At 34.7% G+C, this 17461-nt stretch overlaps 2 protein-coding genes and 1 non-coding gene across 3 annotated transcripts; 2 read left to right on the plus strand and 1 right to left on the minus strand.

Annotated features, from left to right (window-relative positions):
• Positions 1-3893: 3893 nt before the first annotated feature.
• LOC131638583 (putative disease resistance RPP13-like protein 1) lies at positions 3894-9095 on the plus strand. Its single transcript, XM_058909151.1, has 2 exons — positions 3894-7814; positions 7938-9095. Exon 1 carries the CDS (start codon positions 4014-4016, stop codon positions 7761-7763), a length of 3750 nt encoding a protein of 1249 aa, XP_058765134.1. The 5' UTR covers positions 3894-4013; the 3' UTR covers positions 7764-7814; positions 7938-9095.
• A 155-nt stretch (positions 9096-9250) lies between these two features.
• TRNAG-GCC (transfer RNA glycine (anticodon GCC)) lies at positions 9251-9321 on the minus strand. Its single transcript has one exon. It is a non-coding gene; the product is annotated as a tRNA-Gly (tRNA).
• Positions 9322-11204: 1883 nt separating this feature from the next.
• On the plus strand, positions 11205-12835 carry LOC131638580 (putative disease resistance RPP13-like protein 1). The gene has a single exon (XM_058909148.1). The coding sequence runs from the start codon at positions 11332-11334 to the stop codon at positions 12535-12537; it is 1206 nt and encodes a 401-aa protein (XP_058765131.1). The 5' UTR covers positions 11205-11331; the 3' UTR covers positions 12538-12835.
• The last annotated feature ends 4626 nt before the right edge of the window (positions 12836-17461 follow it).

Consider the following 17461-nt stretch of genomic DNA (forward strand, 5'->3'; position numbering starts at 1 on the left):
GAAAGAGTGAGAATAAGGATAGAAAGTTGTGTGTGTGGTTGGCTTTTATAGGCATGTTGATGTATAGAACAACAAACAACATTGAAATTTCATATTTAAAACATGATAGAAATTTGGCTGTGGTCAAATGTGCTTATCCTGTGTTAAAGTTTATCCTAAGAACTCGGTTACTTAATATAACATCATTTGCTCTTTTGTGTGTGTAATAAAATGTTGAGAAAAGGGTATATTGAGATGTTTGGCCAATTGATTAGTAAAGGCTTGATAGTAGATTCCCTTTGATTTTGGTTACTGATTGTATTCAGAGGTGGCCCTGAGCACGGGCTCGTGGGGCGGGAGCCCAGGGCCCCATAATTTTAGGGCACCAAAATTTTTTTTATCCCTAATATAAAAATACTTGCTAGAATTTTATATTTGAAAAATACTGAATAACAAAATTATAGGGGCACTACAATGTCAAAATTAATAAAAAAATGTAATTTCCCATAAATAAAATATAAAGTAGAATAAAATCAATCTATTCCCCTAAAATAAAATCAATTAATATTATGATGAAAATCCCCTAAAAACAACACTATGATGAAAATCCATCTCAGGTCACGCAACTGAATCTTGAGTCTGCTGAAGAGTCTTTCCGAAATAACTATTTCTTATATATTGTAGATCAAACAATTGATTCACTTGATAGACGATTTGAGCAGTATAGCACATATGAAAATATTTTTGAATTCTTGTTTAGTATTGAAAGACTTAGATCATTATCTAGTAGGGACTTGAAAGCATGTTGTAAACATCGTGAAACTTGTTTAAAACATGACGATTCTCTTGATCTTGATGGTGGAATTTTGTTTGAAGATTTAAAGTTATTAGAAAAGTTTTAACAATTGAATCAAAATCAAGCTATATGATATTGAGTTCTTTAAATACTTTTAATTGTTTTCCTAATGCACGCATAACTTATAGAATAATATTGACTATTCCTATCAGTGTTGCATCTGCTGAAAGAAGTTTTTCTGAATTAAAATTATTAAAATCTTATTTGAGATCTACTATGTCACAAGATAAATTAAATAGTGCCGCGTTGATTTCAATTGAAAATAATTTTTTGAAGAACCTTGAGTATGAGCAAATTATTAATGATTTTGCAATAAAAAATACTAAGAGGACGATATTTAAATAATTTTAAAAGTTTGGTAAAAATTTTTATAGAAAAAAAGATCGGATCAAGAAGAAGAATAAGTCTCTTTATAGTGATTTATATTTTGATGTAGTATAAACATTGATTCAAAGATTCATACTTGTATTCATTTTGCACAATGTCAAATGAAAATGTGTTTTTATCAAATCATTTCTTTTATCCTTATGTATTTATTGTTAAAAACAATTTTTGGGACACCACTCTTTTAATTCGCCCATGGCACCCAAATTCAAAGGACCGGCCCTGATTGTATTCAAAATTTATTGTAATTGATTAATTTGTAACTTGCAAAAATTGTATTTGCTAATAGTTAATGTATCTTCGGAACTAACTAAAATTTAACAAAAAAAATATGCGTACTGGAAATACATTTCCGATTTTCCAGGTCATTTTTGAAATTTCATAGGATGTTGTTCGCCCCTATATGTGCAATAAGAAATTCTCTAATAGTATTATTGGAAAAATATGTTCTTATATGATAGAGGAGATGAGTGAGAAATAAAATAAATAAATTTAGGAGAACATATTGAAACTAAAAATGTTTTTGAAACAAATAAAAATGAATAAAAGTGTTGATTCACCGATTACATAACAACAGTGTTGAAGATACTCTTCACTCTTCAGTCGGTTCTTGATGATGTTGAATTGAACTAGTTTTTCAATCCCAAATTCAAACAATCTCTGCTGCTGAAAATTTGCTAGTCGGTTACAGTTGTGAGAAATGCAAGGTGGAGAAGAAGACTATTTTGAGTTCAAATTGGAATTACAACTTATACACATTCTTGGTTTGAAAACTGTAAGTTGAGTTCAATTTGGAACTAGTGGCCCAAACCTAGAAGCAATTGGGAAGAATATTACAAAAAAGTGTGCCACATTTGACATTTCCAATAGGGCTTTTGAGTTCAAATATTTACTGACACAATATGTGACATTTACTATTTGCAAACCTTCATTTTGTGCGACTGCGGGATTCTCGTTGAATTACTGATCCATATTGGAAAGCTAATTAATTAACATCACCTTGATAGCAGCTATGAAGATAATGGAGATGCCAATGCATATTGTTGGACTATTACCTTCTCTCAAAGACCTGCGGAGTAAATGTTAAATAAGAATTTTGCTCATCTTAGAGTTCTATGGCATAACATGTTTTGCACAAAATGAAAGGAGCTCAGACCCATTTTTCATCCCAAGATAGGAAAGTTGATGTTACCAAACACCACAAATCGAACCCGGGTCTGTACCGTGGCAGGGTACTATTCTACCACTAGACCACTGGTGCTTGATGTTTACCGTTTTCAAATTATAAGGTGTGTGGTTCGTTGTATGCACAATCTAAGAGATCCTTAATATGATCAAGTTCCACAGTGATGTATGAGATTTTTTTATTTTCATGCAATGATTATCATACTGAGAAAACCATGACTCAAACTTGCATATGTACTTTTTATCAATGATACATGTTAACTCTCAGAAGTTATGGCAACAATTCTTTCTTGTAGTGTGATTGTCATGGAATACAAAACCCAAGTACTAATTTCTTCTATAATTGTTCATTCTGGTTTCACCTTTTTATTCATATCATATGGTTGAACATTTTCAATACATGTTCCTAAAGTAAAAATATATTTGAGTTGTCACTATGTATAGAATCTTTCCCTGCTCCAAAATTACAATCAATTTATTTTAGATCGATGAAAATAACTATGCATCCTATACCTGAATCTCGAAAGGCTCACTACTATTTCAAGCTTGAGAATTGATCGTTAATGATAATATTGTTAACATGTTGCTTCCCATCACCCTTGTGCCTATTAACATCTAACAATTTAGGACAAAAACTCATGACTTTTATGGAAAAAAAGACTGATTCTTGAACCTTACATCTACATATCAAACATCAAAGGTATGTCAATGATAAGGCCCTCGTGGAGCATGCACAGATTTCAAATCTCTTAAACAAGTAACAGAGAGAATGTTAACAATATTCACTCCCTTCGCAGTCACTCATCGTCATCGCACTACAATAACTCAACAGTGCTGTCTCTCGACCTTTGTTCAAATCATCTTCCCTCACCATTCCACCATCCAAATCAAGATTTTCTTTGTCATGTGCTATTTTGTGACTTTCTATTCAAGCATCCCTCATCCAGTTGTTTCTGACTTATATGATATTCAATGCATCGATAATATCCTATAAGTCTGTGCAGTCGTCCAAGCCAGTTTATATTTCCTCTGTTACTTAATCATATGAATTTTCTTATTATCTGTTGTTCTCAAAAGTAGCATTTAATACGTTTTGAACAAAGACTAAAATAAGAAAGTAATAAGTTTGTATTATTTTTAAGCACAGTCTGCACTATTCATCAGATTTTATCAACTCACCAGATTTTATCAAAGATGAAACTTGCTGTTAGGTATCCAATGCTTATTATAATATGCATGCAAGTACAAATCTTTTTGCTTATATATATTTTTTAAATTGATTTATTTTATTAGGCTCTGATTGGTTATTAATTGCATGAAATCAATGTTATCTTTTATATTGCAAGCCTAACTCCAATTTCCTGGAATCACCATGGCTTGCATTTGGTTTTCTTGACTCATCCAAGGAGTTTAGTCAACAAAAGTGGGCCTCATCTTGTGACTCAACATAATTCATTTGTCCATATTTGAATTATTGCTGCAACTTGTTTCCATACTATATGCATTGCCAACCACTCAAAAAAGAGGTGCTACCCATTCACACACGAGTCTTTACTCTTTTCTTGTAGCTAACAGATCTTCATTTCCTTCGAACTTTTGCTAATACAATATGGCTGCAACTATGATAGGAAGTGCTTTCCTCTCTGCAACTGTTCAGACCTTACTTGACAAACTTGTTTCCAAAGAGTTTCTTGATTACATAAAAAGCACCAAGCTCGATGTCTCACTCTTGAAACAGTTAAGGCTAACACTACTCACTCTTCAACCTGTGCTAGATGCTGCGGAGGAGAAGCAGATCAACACTCCTTCTGTCAAAGACTGGCTTGATGGCTTGAAAGATGCTGTCTATGATGCTGAAGATCTGCTTAACCAAATTAGCTATGATTCCCTTCGATGCAAGATGGAGAACACGCAACCTGCAAGCAAAACTAATCAGGTGTGGAACTTCCTTTCTTCTCCTTTTAAAAACATCTATGGAGAGATCAATTCCCAGATGAAAGATATGTGTGAAACCCTCAAACTTTTTGCTGATAACAAAGATATACTTAGTTTGCAAACTAAAAGTGTCAGAGTTTTTCATAGAACACCTTCAAATCCTATGTTCGATGAATCTGTCATGGTTGGTAGGAAAGATGACCTAGATAAAGTAATAAACATGTTGCTATCAGAAAGCAATACTAATATGGGCATAGTTGCAATTGTAGGCATGGGAGGCCTCGGAAAAACAACACTTGCACAACTTGTTTGTAATGATGAAAAAGTTCAAAACCACTTTGATCTCACAGCATGGGCTTGTGTATCAGAGGATTTTGATATCCTTAATGTAACCAAAACTCTCCTTGAATCTGTCACTAAAACACCATCAGGAACCGACAATCTTGATTTACTTCGAGTTGAGTTAAAGAAAAATTTAAGGGATAGGAGATTTTTCATTGTGTTGGATGACTTATGGAATGACAGTTGTTCTGATTGGGATGAACTTGTATCTCCGTTGATTTATGGAAAAAATGGAAGCAGGGTGATCATCACAACACGCCACAAAAAAGTGGCAGATGCTGCACGCACATTTCCTATTTTTGAGTTAGATCCTCTATCAGAAGAAGACATTTGGTCTTTACTCTCCAAACGTGCATTTGGAAGTGGTGACTTTTCTGAAACTCAATGCCGAAACCTAGAACCAATTGGCAGGAAGATTGCAAAAAAGTGTGGTGGATTGCCAATAGTTGCGAAATCACTTGGAGGACTGTTGCGTTCAAAAGTAGATACTGAAGAGTGGATTGAAGTTCTGAACAACGACATATGGAACTTAAAGGATGATAATATTCTGCCTGCATTGCGCCTGAGTTATCAATACCTTTCCTCTCAATTGAAAAGATGTTTTTCCTATTGCTCTATTTTTCCAAAGGACTATCCACTTGATAGGAAGCAATTGGTTTTGTTGTGGATGGCAGAAGGCTTCCTTGATCATTCTCATGACAAAAAAACTATGGAAGAAGTAGGTGATGAGTGTTTTACTGAATTGTTATCCAGATCATTGATTCAACAATTGCATGATGATTCTAGAGGACATAAATTTGTCTTGCATGACCTTGTTAATGATTTAGCTACGGTCGTATCTGAAAAAAGTTGTTACAGACTTGAATTTGGTGCTAAGAGCTATGAAAATGTTCGCCACTTGTCATATAATAAAGAAACATATGATATTGTAAAGAAGTTTAAGACTTTCGACAAATTCAAACGCTTGAGAAGCTTCCTTGCCATTGACTTTGGATGGTTAGAATATAATTTATCAAGAAATACGGTCAATTATTTGCTACCCACATTTGGAAGGTTGCGGGTGTTATCGTTATCAAGATATAGAAACATCACCATGCTACCCGTTACAATTGGCAACTTAGTGCAGTTGCGCTATCTAGATCTCTCTTACACGAATATCGCAAGCTTGCCTGACACCATATGCAACCTCTACTACTTGCAAACCTTGATTTTATCTTGCTGCTCAAAACTCACAGAATTTCCTAAAAATGTTGGAAAATTAAGTAATTTGCGTCATCTTTATATTGATATGACAAGCATAATAGAGATGCCGAAGCAAATTGCTGAACTAGAAAACCTTCAAACTCTAACTGTTTTTGTAGTAGGCAAGAAAAATATTGGTTTAAGTGTTAGAGAGCTTGGGAAGTTTCCTAAGCTACGGGGAAAGTTACTCATCAAGAACCTGCAAAATGTCAATGATGTCATGGAGGTAAGTGGTACCAACTTGAAGAGCAAAGAACATATTGATGAACTGACGCTACAGTGGGGCAAGGAAACCGATGACACACTTAATGAAAAAAATGTGCTTGATATGTTAGAACCATCTACAAACCTAGAAAAACTGCGCATTGGATCATATGGTGGGACAAGTTTTCCAAGTTGGTTTGGAGATCCTTCGTTTTCTAACATGGTGTCTCTCAGCATTAGTACTTGTGTGAATTGCATGACACTTCCACCACTAGGGCAGCTACCTTCTCTCAAGGACTTGAAGATTGCTAGAATGACATCTATTGTGGCAATTGGGCAAGAGCTCTATGGCATGGCAGCAGGAGGTTCCAATTCTTCGTTCCAACCATTTCAATCCCTTGAGAATTTGGAATTTTCGTTCATGGGAAATTGGAAGGAGTGGTGTCCTTTTCCAGACAACATGTTTCCTTTTCCTCGTCTCAAAACTCTGAGGTTAGTAAGGTGTCCCAAATTGAAAGGACATTTACCTAGTCATCTTCCTTCCTTAGAAGAGATTGAAATATATGATTGTGATCATCTCTTGGCAACACCACCTACTCCACATTGGCTCTCCTCAATAAAAAAGATTCGTATTGTGGAAGATTCAGACTCAATAAGCAATACTGAAAGGAACCAATACTCATTGCTCGAGAGTGATTCTCCATGTCTGCTGCAAACAATAGACATATGGAGCCGTCATATGCTAAAATCTGTACCTAAAATGATTATAAACAGCACCTCTCTTCGAGAATTGGATCTCAATGGTATTAGTTCTCTCACTACGATTCCAACGAATGGCTTACCCACTTCTTTGCAATCACTTTCTATTACAAATTGTGAGAACTTAGCATTCTTTCCTCCTGAAATGTGGAGCAATTACACATCCCTTGGGACTCTTACATTAGAAGACTGCAATGCACTTACCTCCGTCCCATTGAATTGTTTTCCTATGCTCCAGAATTTTTCCATCTATGATTGTAACAGTTTGGAATCTATTTTTATTTCAGAAACTTCTTCCTGTAGCTCTTCAACCCTCCAATCTTTTCATGTCCGTGATTGCGAGGAACTTAGATCACTACCTCAACGGATGGGCACCCTCACTGCTCTTGAAAAGATATTTCTCCGCAATCTTCCAAAATTGAATTTATCATTATGTGAAGGAGTTTTCCTACCTCCCAATTTACAATCAATTGTGGTAGATTCTGTGAGGATAACAAAGCCGGTAACAGAGTGGGGTTTCCAATGTCTCACTGCTCTTTCATCATTGCAAATTATGGGTGATGATATTGTGAACATATTGCTCAAAGAGCCGTTGTTGCCCATTTCCCTTGTGTCTCTATATATCCGTAATCTCTTTGCTGATTGTCCAGGGCTTGTATCATTGCCAGAAAAAGCCTTCCCCTCCTCGCTGAAATCACTTGATTTTTATGAGTGTACAAGACTAAAGTCATTCCCAGAAAACAGTCTTCCTACCTCTCTTGAGGTACTGTGCATTTCTAATTGCCCATTGTTAGAACAAAGGTATAAAAGGAAGGAACATTGGTCCAAAATTTCTCACATCCCAGTCATAAGAATAAATGAGCAAGTCACAATATGAGTCATGGCCATTGAGAAGCTAAGAGAATGAAGAATTCCATTCCTGTTTCAGGTATGAATATTACTTTTTACTGTATTTGTTTTATAAGGTATATATACTTGTGTTCATTAATATTGTCAAGTTCCACAGTTATCAAATGAGATTTTTAATTCTTCATGCAATGATTTGACATAGATTGCTAGAAGACTGAGATGAAAAGAAGAACAACATTTGATTGCTCAAGAAAGTTATTGTCTGTCCTCTTCTCCGACACTGCAATCTATTGTGTATCTATCTGTTTTATCATTCTGTTGCACTTACATTTTCTGATGAATGCAGTGGTTAATTTTATCTTAATGTACCATACAAATATTTATATGTTTTCTTTCAATCTGAACCATGTGCAATAATAACCATGTGAAGACATTCATGTATCAGTATTTTTGAATTTATCATTTGAATCATACTACAGTGAGTATTACTTTGAACATGACTATATACTATTATGTAATCTAGTTAGTAGTTATTCCGTTCTTGTGCTCTTACTCATTGATACAGGTTGTTATTTCAGAGAAGAAAATGACCGTTTCATTTTTATCTACGCATTCAGTTAGTTTTGTGCATCTCCCAATTTAATTGCTTTCAAATACATTAGTTAGAAAAAGCATAGCTTGGCCAAGATGAGAAAGAGAATATGAAATGGAATTCAAAAGCTCCAACAAACTCATGGTATAGTTTAGATACTCTTCAATGGAATTAACCTTCAATTGACTCATTGGATATTCACTGTCCACTAAAAGTTTTTCAAAAGCTTTGTTGGTGAAGTGGAAGAGGCCAAAACAGCTTTGAAACCATGATAAAGACCGAGTTTCTGACTCTAACTCTGGTTTCAATTCCAGTGCTAATTGATCAATGAGTTTGGAAAACTTTATTGCATGAAGTCTTGATTTGGTTGAGGATGACACTTGTGGTGATTCATCTTGATCAAGAGTTTTGTAAATTTGGCTCGACGTTTGGTAGATTGTGAACTGATATGAAAGACCACAAAGCTCATAATATTTCAACTTAACTAATTAGATCCTACCTTGATACTAATTTGACTTTTTAAGTTATGCTTACGTACATACGTGAACATCGACATTCACCGTGGAGCAACACTGTAAATTTCCTACAACCTAACTCCATTTTCAAACAACTCACTACTATGGTATCACGTAGACCAACCTAAACCTCTTCTGGTTCTACACTTCATAAAAATTTCAACTCACAATTAGCTCAACTTCTAGAGGTAGCACGTGAGTTCCAATAGCAAAATGTGAAACAACACCAACAAAATGAAGAAAAGTAAGGTTAACAATAAGAAACTGAAGTCCATAAGACTGAGTTGAGACAACAATTGGAGGAGTGGAACAATGTTGTATGACATCATTTTGGGAGTCCCGTATCGACTCTTATGATAGGATAATTAAACCTTAGAGTGATGTTTATAACACAGCTCCCTTCATATTTGCACCAGCCGGGAATCGAACCCGGGTCTGTACCGTGGCAGGGTACTATTCTACCACTAGACCACTGGTGCTTCATGTTCTTACTCCCTCCGTCTCATAATAAATGTCCTATTTGAGCAATGCGCGGTTTTTAAGAAAATGATTGGATGTGTTGGGTTTAGTAAAAAAGTTAATGTCATTTACTAGAATACCCCTATAAATTGTAGTTGAATAACGTGAAAGTTAATAAATAGGGGTATAATAGTGGAAAAATATTAATGATTGATGTATTGGAATTGTAAATGGACAATTAATTTGAGACAAAGAAAAAATGCAAATGAGACACTTATTATGAGACGGAGGGAGTATCAATTAAAAAAGCTTCTAACCTCCTCATTCAATAAATTGTTTGTCATTTGAGGTTTTCTTTGGGGATTCCTATTTGTTCTATTTTTGGATCATGTTTACAGTTTTCAAATTATAAGGTGTGTGGTTCGTTGTATGCACAATCTAAGAGATCCTTAATATGTTCAAGTTCCACAGTGATGTATGAGTTTTTTTTTTTATTTTCATGTAATGATTATCATACTGAGAAAACAATGACTCAAATTTGCATCTGTACTCTTTATCAATGATACATGTTAACTCTCAGAAGTTATGGCAACAATTCTTTCTTGAAGTGTGATTGTTGGAATAAAACACATTCAAGATACAACGTGTTCCTTTATTCTGCAGTTGCTGTTGTCATGGAATACAAAACCCAAGTACTAATTTCTTCTATTATGTTCATTCTGCTTTCACCTTTTTATTCATATCATATATTGAACATTTTCAATACATGTTCCAAAATTAAAAATATATTTGGGATGTCAACTCTTTTTTAACTTAAGTCCTAAGAAGAATAAAGTTAACGGTTTCTAATCAAAACAACTTGTCAGCCCTTTAAACCTTTAAGATTTGATTTATCGGGAGAAAATACTCATGGAGAAGTGGAGTCTGGCTCTGTTAGGATATTGGCAAGATGCATAATGACCATTGTTTTGTTACCATGTTTTGATCTATAAAATTATGAACCTTGTTTTTCTTCTAATGAATGCAGTGCATAATTTATTTGACTTCACCATGTAAATATTGCTTTCTATTTTAATCATGTGCAATTATAGTAAATCTTTTCTGCAATGGCCTATACTCATTGCAGTCACACACAAATTGTCTCTCAAAGATCTTCCTAAGCTCGAGTTGTCACTATGTGAAGAATCTTCCTAAGCTTGAATTTTGTTATTATCTGTTCTCAAAATTAGCATTTAATATGTTTTATCAATGTTATCTTTTATATTGCTAGCCTAACTCCACATTAGAAAATACGAATTTCCTGGAATCAACATGGCTTGCATTTGGTCTTCTTGAGTCAATAAGGAGTGGGCCTCATCATGTGACTCAACATAATTCATTTGTCCATATTTGAATTATTGTGGCAACTTGTTTTCATACTATTCCAACTATCTCACATTTACTTTCATTATGTCACTATACATGTTTTTTTCATTTGCCATATTATTTTCACACTAATATCTTCAATACCTCTTACAATCTTGTCGTGAGTACTATTTATTCACATCTTAATCTCTCTTTACTATATGCATTGCCAACCATTCATAAAAAAGGTGCTATCCATTTTCATTATAAACTAAACTAAACCATATGATATCATTGATATGCGTAAGAAAGAAATATTCAATTATTTGTATTATAATATTGAGTCAAACAAATTCCTAATAAATGCTTAAGTACCCAATTGAGAACAGTGTGACTAAGCTCCCATCAGTTTTGAAGCAAAGAAGTTGGTGAAAATAACAACATAATTATTTCAGTACCTCTGGTAGCTACACCATATGCATTGCTTTAATGCTCACTTGTCACTACATTATTGCATGGACCATGCATTGTACGTACTAATACCAATTATTGCTTTCCATCAATTATTGAATCACTAATCACATGTGAGTCTCGCTTTACTATTACCACTGTCAACCATTCACATACCACTCTTTGCTATCAATTTGCATAGATCTTCATTTCCTTCAAACTTTTGCTAATACAACATGGCTGCAATAGGAACTGCTTTCCTCTCTGCAATTGTTCAAACCTTAGTTGACAAACTTGCTTCCAAAGAGTTTCTTGATTACGTCACAAACACCAAACTCGATGCCTCACTCATGAAAAAATTAAGAGTAACACTACTCATTCTTCAACCTGTGCTAGAGGTTGCAGAGGAGAAGCAGATCAACACTCCTTCTGTCAAAGAATGGCTTGAGAGCTTGAAAGATGCTGTCTACGGTGCTGAAGATTTGCTCAACCAAATAACCTATGATTCCCTTCGATGCAAGATGGAGAACACACAAGCTGCAAGCAAAACTAATCAGGTGTGGAACATCCTTTCTTCTCCTTTTAAAAATATCTATGGTGAGATCAATTCACAATTAAAAGACATGTGTGAAATCCTGAAACTGTTTGCACAACACAAAGATATTATTAGTTTGCAAACTAAAAGTGTCATAGTTTCTCATAGAACATCTACAAGTCGTATATTCAATGAATCTGTCATGGTTGGTAGAAAAGATGACCAAGAGAAAGTAATGAACATGTTGCTAGCAGAAAGCAATACTAATATGGGGGTAGTTGCAATTGTAGGCATGGGAGGTATTGGAAAAACAACACTTGCACAACTTGTTTACAATGATGAAAAAGTTCAACAACACTTTGATTGCAGAGCATGGGCCTGTGTATCAGAGGACTTCAATATCCTTAGAGTAACCAAAACTCTCCTTGAATCAGTCACTAAAACACCATGGGAAACCAATAATCTTGACTTACTTCGAGTTGAGTTACAGAAAAATTTAAGGGACAAGAGGTTTTTTATTGTGTTAGATGACTTATGTAATGACAAATATTCTGATTGGGATGAACTTGTATCTCCATTGTATAGTGGAAAAATTGGAAGCAGAGTGATCATCACAACACGCAACAAAAGAGTGGCAGCTGCTGGAACCACATTTCCTATTTTTAAGTTAGATCTTCTATCAGATGAAGATAGTTGGTGTTTACTTTCCAAACATGCATTTGGAGGTGGAAACTTTTGTGAAACTACAATCCCAAACTTTGAAGCAGTTGGCAGAGAGATTGCAAGAAAGTGTGGAGGATTACCAATAGATGTGAAAAGAGTTGGAAGACTATTGCGTTCAAAAGTAGATATTGAAGAGTGGGTTGATGTTTTGAATAGTGACATATGGAACTTACCAATGGCCTAATATTGAAATGTGTGAACTCAATGGTGAATTATTCTTTTAATTATAAAGTTCCCACTCTCTGCAAAAACTTTATTGATCAAGAGTTTTGCAAATTTGTTGACTGCCATTGATAATTTGATGTTAGAACACAAAGATGCTATAGACATTCTGTGTGGTTTGTTTGTTTGCTTATGTATGTATGACTTTGTTATAGATTAAGGTTGTATTTGTCTGTGTGGTTAGCTTTATATAGGCATGTTGATGAATATAAAAACTATTTTCCTATAATTTAAAACAAACGGATTCTAAATTGTTTGTTTGCTTTTGTTTCTCCAAAGATCTTTTTAGTTTTTATATTTTCTTTTCCTTGTTTTTTTTTTCGACAATCTTGCAAGTATTGTTTATTTCTTTTTAAATCATCCTAATATTCAATTTGGTTTAGCTTTTTGTAATGAGTTAGGTCCGAGTCTATAAATCCATTATAAGTAATAGTAATAAGTCACTACCTTTTAGAAAGATCTAAATAATAAAATTAGTTTATAATTATGTCATAAATATGTGATCGATAAATATGATATGAATAAAAAAATTAATTTTAAATTTGTTAATTTTTTTTAGTGTAGTTTCTCTCTATTTCTCTAGCCTCATAAATATGTTCATAACACTTTGCATTTTGTTTCAACAGTCCTAGACTCCTAGGTACCGGTTTGCAATAACAATTTGGTATAATTTTCTTAAACTTTGTCGAATGGTTTAAAAATACTATACTTGGATTTCTTGTCAAGTAAGGGAAGACACATATCTACTTTAAACATTTCTTCTAAATTTATTGAAAAATATCATTTATAGTTTATTTGAATGAAATATTAACATTACTATTGTATTATAATATTTTTATAACATGTATGTTGATTTATTAATATTGATTGGTTCATAATCTAAAGAAATTTTAAAACAACATGAACATAGAATATTTAGAATTTTCTTCACCATGTTAAAATTGAACCATTCATAACCATCTATTAAGATTCAAGAACATAAATGTTAAAATAGAGTAGTCTATGTTTCTTTTCACGTTTGAGGCATCTAGAATTGATTCTGGACGTCTAGAATTGATTTTGACGTGTTTAGTTGATCTCGAGTAAAATTGATTATATTTTTCTGAATTGATTCTACTTGAAACTTGGATTTGTAGCTTTTGATCAAACGTGGTTTTTACACTGGAATTTATTATTCAACTCACTTTTGCAAAATTTTCTCCAAACATAAATCACTTTACCTTTAACTCACTTTTATCCAGAATCAATTTTACATAATCAATTCACTCAAAATCAATTTTTTCACCGTAGAACCAAACACACACTTAATTCATTTTGAAAATATCTCAATCCACCCCTTGATCCTCTTAGGCACTTGGCGCAATTACATTAACGCCTCTGCTTCCTGAGATACACATCAGGAAGTACCTTTTTTTTGTCAAAATTTGGTTTTTTTCGGAGCTACATCTACAGAAGTAGTTTAAAATGGTAAACGTTGGAAAAATTCAAATTAATTCAGTTCAGGGAATCTCCTGTAGATATATCTCCGAAAAATCTTAAAAGCAGAATGTTTCGTAGATATACCTACGGAACATTGTGTTATATTTTAAACCAACTATGTTTCACTCAGGGGCGGATCCAGACATTACATATTGGTGGGGCTAAACAAGAAAGAAACTACAAACTAAATCATATTAAGAATAAAAAATAATATTGTTAAACGCAATACATTACAATGAAAATCGTCTACCATCCATTTCTTGAAAATGAGCTAAAATAACATCATTGTTAATTGTTCCAAGAACACCTCTTTCTATAAAAGTTACAAGACGATCATTTAACCATTGATCACTCATTTTATTACATAACTGACTCTTCAAAAATTTCATGGCTGAAAAAACACGTTCCACGCTTGCAGTTGCTACCAGCAAGACTAAAGCCAACTTCAGAAGCTTATAAACCATAACAAATGTGTTGCACTTATTTTTTTCCACAAGTTTTGCACAAAGATCTGAAAGCCCTTTTAACTTTGCAAATTTTGGGTCACTTCGAACATTTCTAACATAATTTTGAAGTTGATGTCGCACCACCACTTCAGGCACATCTACAAAATCATTTGGATAAAGTTTAAAATGGTAATTTTTTCACATCAAAAGCTGCAAATGATGATGAAGGACTCAAACATGAAACACATTGTAAAATTTTAGTACTTTTTACTGCTACAACTACCATACCATCACACACACAGCTCAATACTTCCATCATGTATCAGCACTACTAACAGAAATAAACTGCAAAATTAGACTTCATTCAACAACACCATCCACAAAAAATTTACTTGTTCTTGGGTGACATATACTATGACATACACCAACATACACTATGACATACACTACTCCCCCTTTTTGCCAGAAATGTTGCCACAACAACCTTGTTATTCAATGAAATTGTTAGCTGAAGATTTCGTTTTGAAAGAAATGTCCTTCGAAGGTTCGAAGTTCGAAGAAGATGGATTACTGATGATCATCCTTGAAGATAGAGAATGGCTACTGATGGCCATGCTTCGAGAATGATGTTTAAGTTAAAGCAAAATAGTGAGCACCGAAGCTAATTTCGAGAAGAATGATCTTTGGAACTTAGACGTTTTTGCGAGATATGCAAAGTACTGAAGCTTAGTGTATTTTCGTGGCATTCTCGATTATAATTATGTTGCCACGCGTCGAAGGAGGATTCAGGCGGGATGATTTGAATTTCGAAGTAGTTTATGTAACCGCGGGATGATTTGATTTTCTGCGAACAACGTGGCATTAGATTAGCGTAGGACCGTTAGGGTCGAAACTAGTATAAATAAGGATCTTAATGTTAGGATTCCGTGTGTTCATTTTGTACAAATCACTCACATATTGCTCAAGTATCAAGTGTTAAGAGAAAGAGTTCGCTGAGAAATGTACGTATGACACCAACACCAATTTAAATACATGTGTATTTCCTTTATTTAAGTATCTTTCGATATTATTACGCTTTCTTTTTACTTTCTGTCATTTAAATTCCTGCACTCTTTATTTTCATGTCATTTATCTTCGAAGCACTTAACTTTTCTGCACTTTAAGATTCTTGCATTTTTACAAGTTTTGTCTTATGTTTTATCTTTAACTTTCGCTGGTGTTATATTTACGTGTATAACAAGGTGATTGCTAATCTTTATTTATTTGATTAAGTATTTCTTATTTCGAGACACACCAATCATAGACATAATTCAAACTATCATGAATAACAACCTATTTGACTATGTCCTAGGATCAATCTAGTCGATCCTGCGAGTAACCAAATCATATTTATTATAGTTTGGAAGACTAGCGGTTGTTTACCGAAAATCACCGTAAACAAATTGGCACGCCCAGTGGGACGGTGTCAAACAGATTGTTATTAATCGATTGTTTTGTTTTGTCTAGAAAATATCAAGACCTTGTATGAACCTTAGGAACGGTAAATTAACAAACAGTGCACAACCGATTCCCAAACGAAGGTACAACAAGAAAATGGTTGTTACGACCAGTACGGGGGGAGATCAAGATCCCCCACAAGGGTCAGGAACAGGAGCGGCAAATTCTGCGCATGTTTCGACTTCTACTCAAGGAGCGCGGAACATACCAGGTCCAAATGGATCAAGACCCATGGATAGTTCCCAGGCTATACCTGAAAACAATACAACAACGACAGGGACTATTCCAGTTTCAGTATCGACTACCGCACCTCCATCCTCAAGTGCAAGCGAGATGCAACTTGCTTCGACGAATGCTGCAAACCAATTATTCTCCCCTGGATCATCTGCGTTCGAATGGAGACCAAACAGTCAATATGGCATGCCATATCCATACATGACAGGTACACGAGGAGCAGGACCTACATACACTACAACTAACCCCGCGAAATTTTCGCCAAATGCTGGTTCAGTAGGTCGTAGCGCACAAAATACTAGCTTCTCTGCCCAAATACCCAATTTTACCACAAGTAATCAAGCAGCATTCCGACAAGAGATGGATGCAAGTAATCACGATATGTTAGGAACCCTGGCCAGAGAATTATCGTCAATCTTAAATCCTTTAGCAACAAATATTGCTAATACAAATCGGGAGAATGTGGAAACCTTTCAAAATATATCATCCCAAATGAATCGAATGGCAGAATTCATGGGTGTTCCACAACCCAGGCGGAGAAATAACCAATTCTCTTATCGAGAAGGAGACCCCATTCTAGAACGTGTCCAAAATGCAGTGCCTCCACCTAGTGCAACCACTGCTGGCGTAATCCCTCCACAGAGAACAACAACGGTCGAAAGGGATCGGGTAATAGATCTAGAAGCTTCGAACCGAAGAATTATCCCTGCTCAACAAGAGTTCGAGGAGGAGAGACCCAGATTAAGGGTAGTAGGTAGGAACGAACACCCAGACGAAGTAGTTCAGAGAGTCAGGAGAGAAAACCTAGCCACAGAAAATAACTTAACTGCTATGATAGAGAGAGTTATGGCCAATAATGGCCTCAGTACTGGACTTCGACGTCCAAATTATACATCTCCCATAGCAGATTATATCATGCAAACAGAGTTGCCAAGGGGCACCAAAGTGCCAAAATTTACTAAGTTTTCAGGGGACACGAATGAATCAACGGTGGAACATATTGCCAGGTATCTGACAGAAGCCGGAGACTTAGCAGGGAATGAGGATTTAAGGATTAAATACTTCCTTAGTTCGCTGACAAAAAATGCGTTTGTGTGGTTTACCACCTTACCTCCAAATTCTATAGATGCATGGGCCCACTTGGAGAGATTATTCCATGAACAATTTTACATGGGTCAAACCAAGATAAGTTTGAAAGAACTGGCTAGCATCAAGATGAAATTCTTGGAG

The sequence above is a fragment of the Vicia villosa genome, unplaced genomic scaffold (genome assembly GCF_029867415.1).
Source record: "Vicia villosa cultivar HV-30 ecotype Madison, WI unplaced genomic scaffold, Vvil1.0 ctg.002328F_1_1, whole genome shotgun sequence".
Classification (NCBI taxonomy): Eukaryota; Viridiplantae; Streptophyta; class Magnoliopsida; order Fabales; family Fabaceae; genus Vicia; species Vicia villosa.

What these genes read in the sequence shown, in the direction of transcription:
- LOC131638580 (XM_058909148.1), top strand. Translation starts at nt 11,332, where the DNA reads ATGGCTGCAATAGGAACTGCTTTCCTCTCTGCAATTGTTCAAACCTTA.
- LOC131638583 (XM_058909151.1), top strand. Translation starts at nt 4,014, where the DNA reads ATGGCTGCAACTATGATAGGAAGTGCTTTCCTCTCTGCAACTGTTCAG.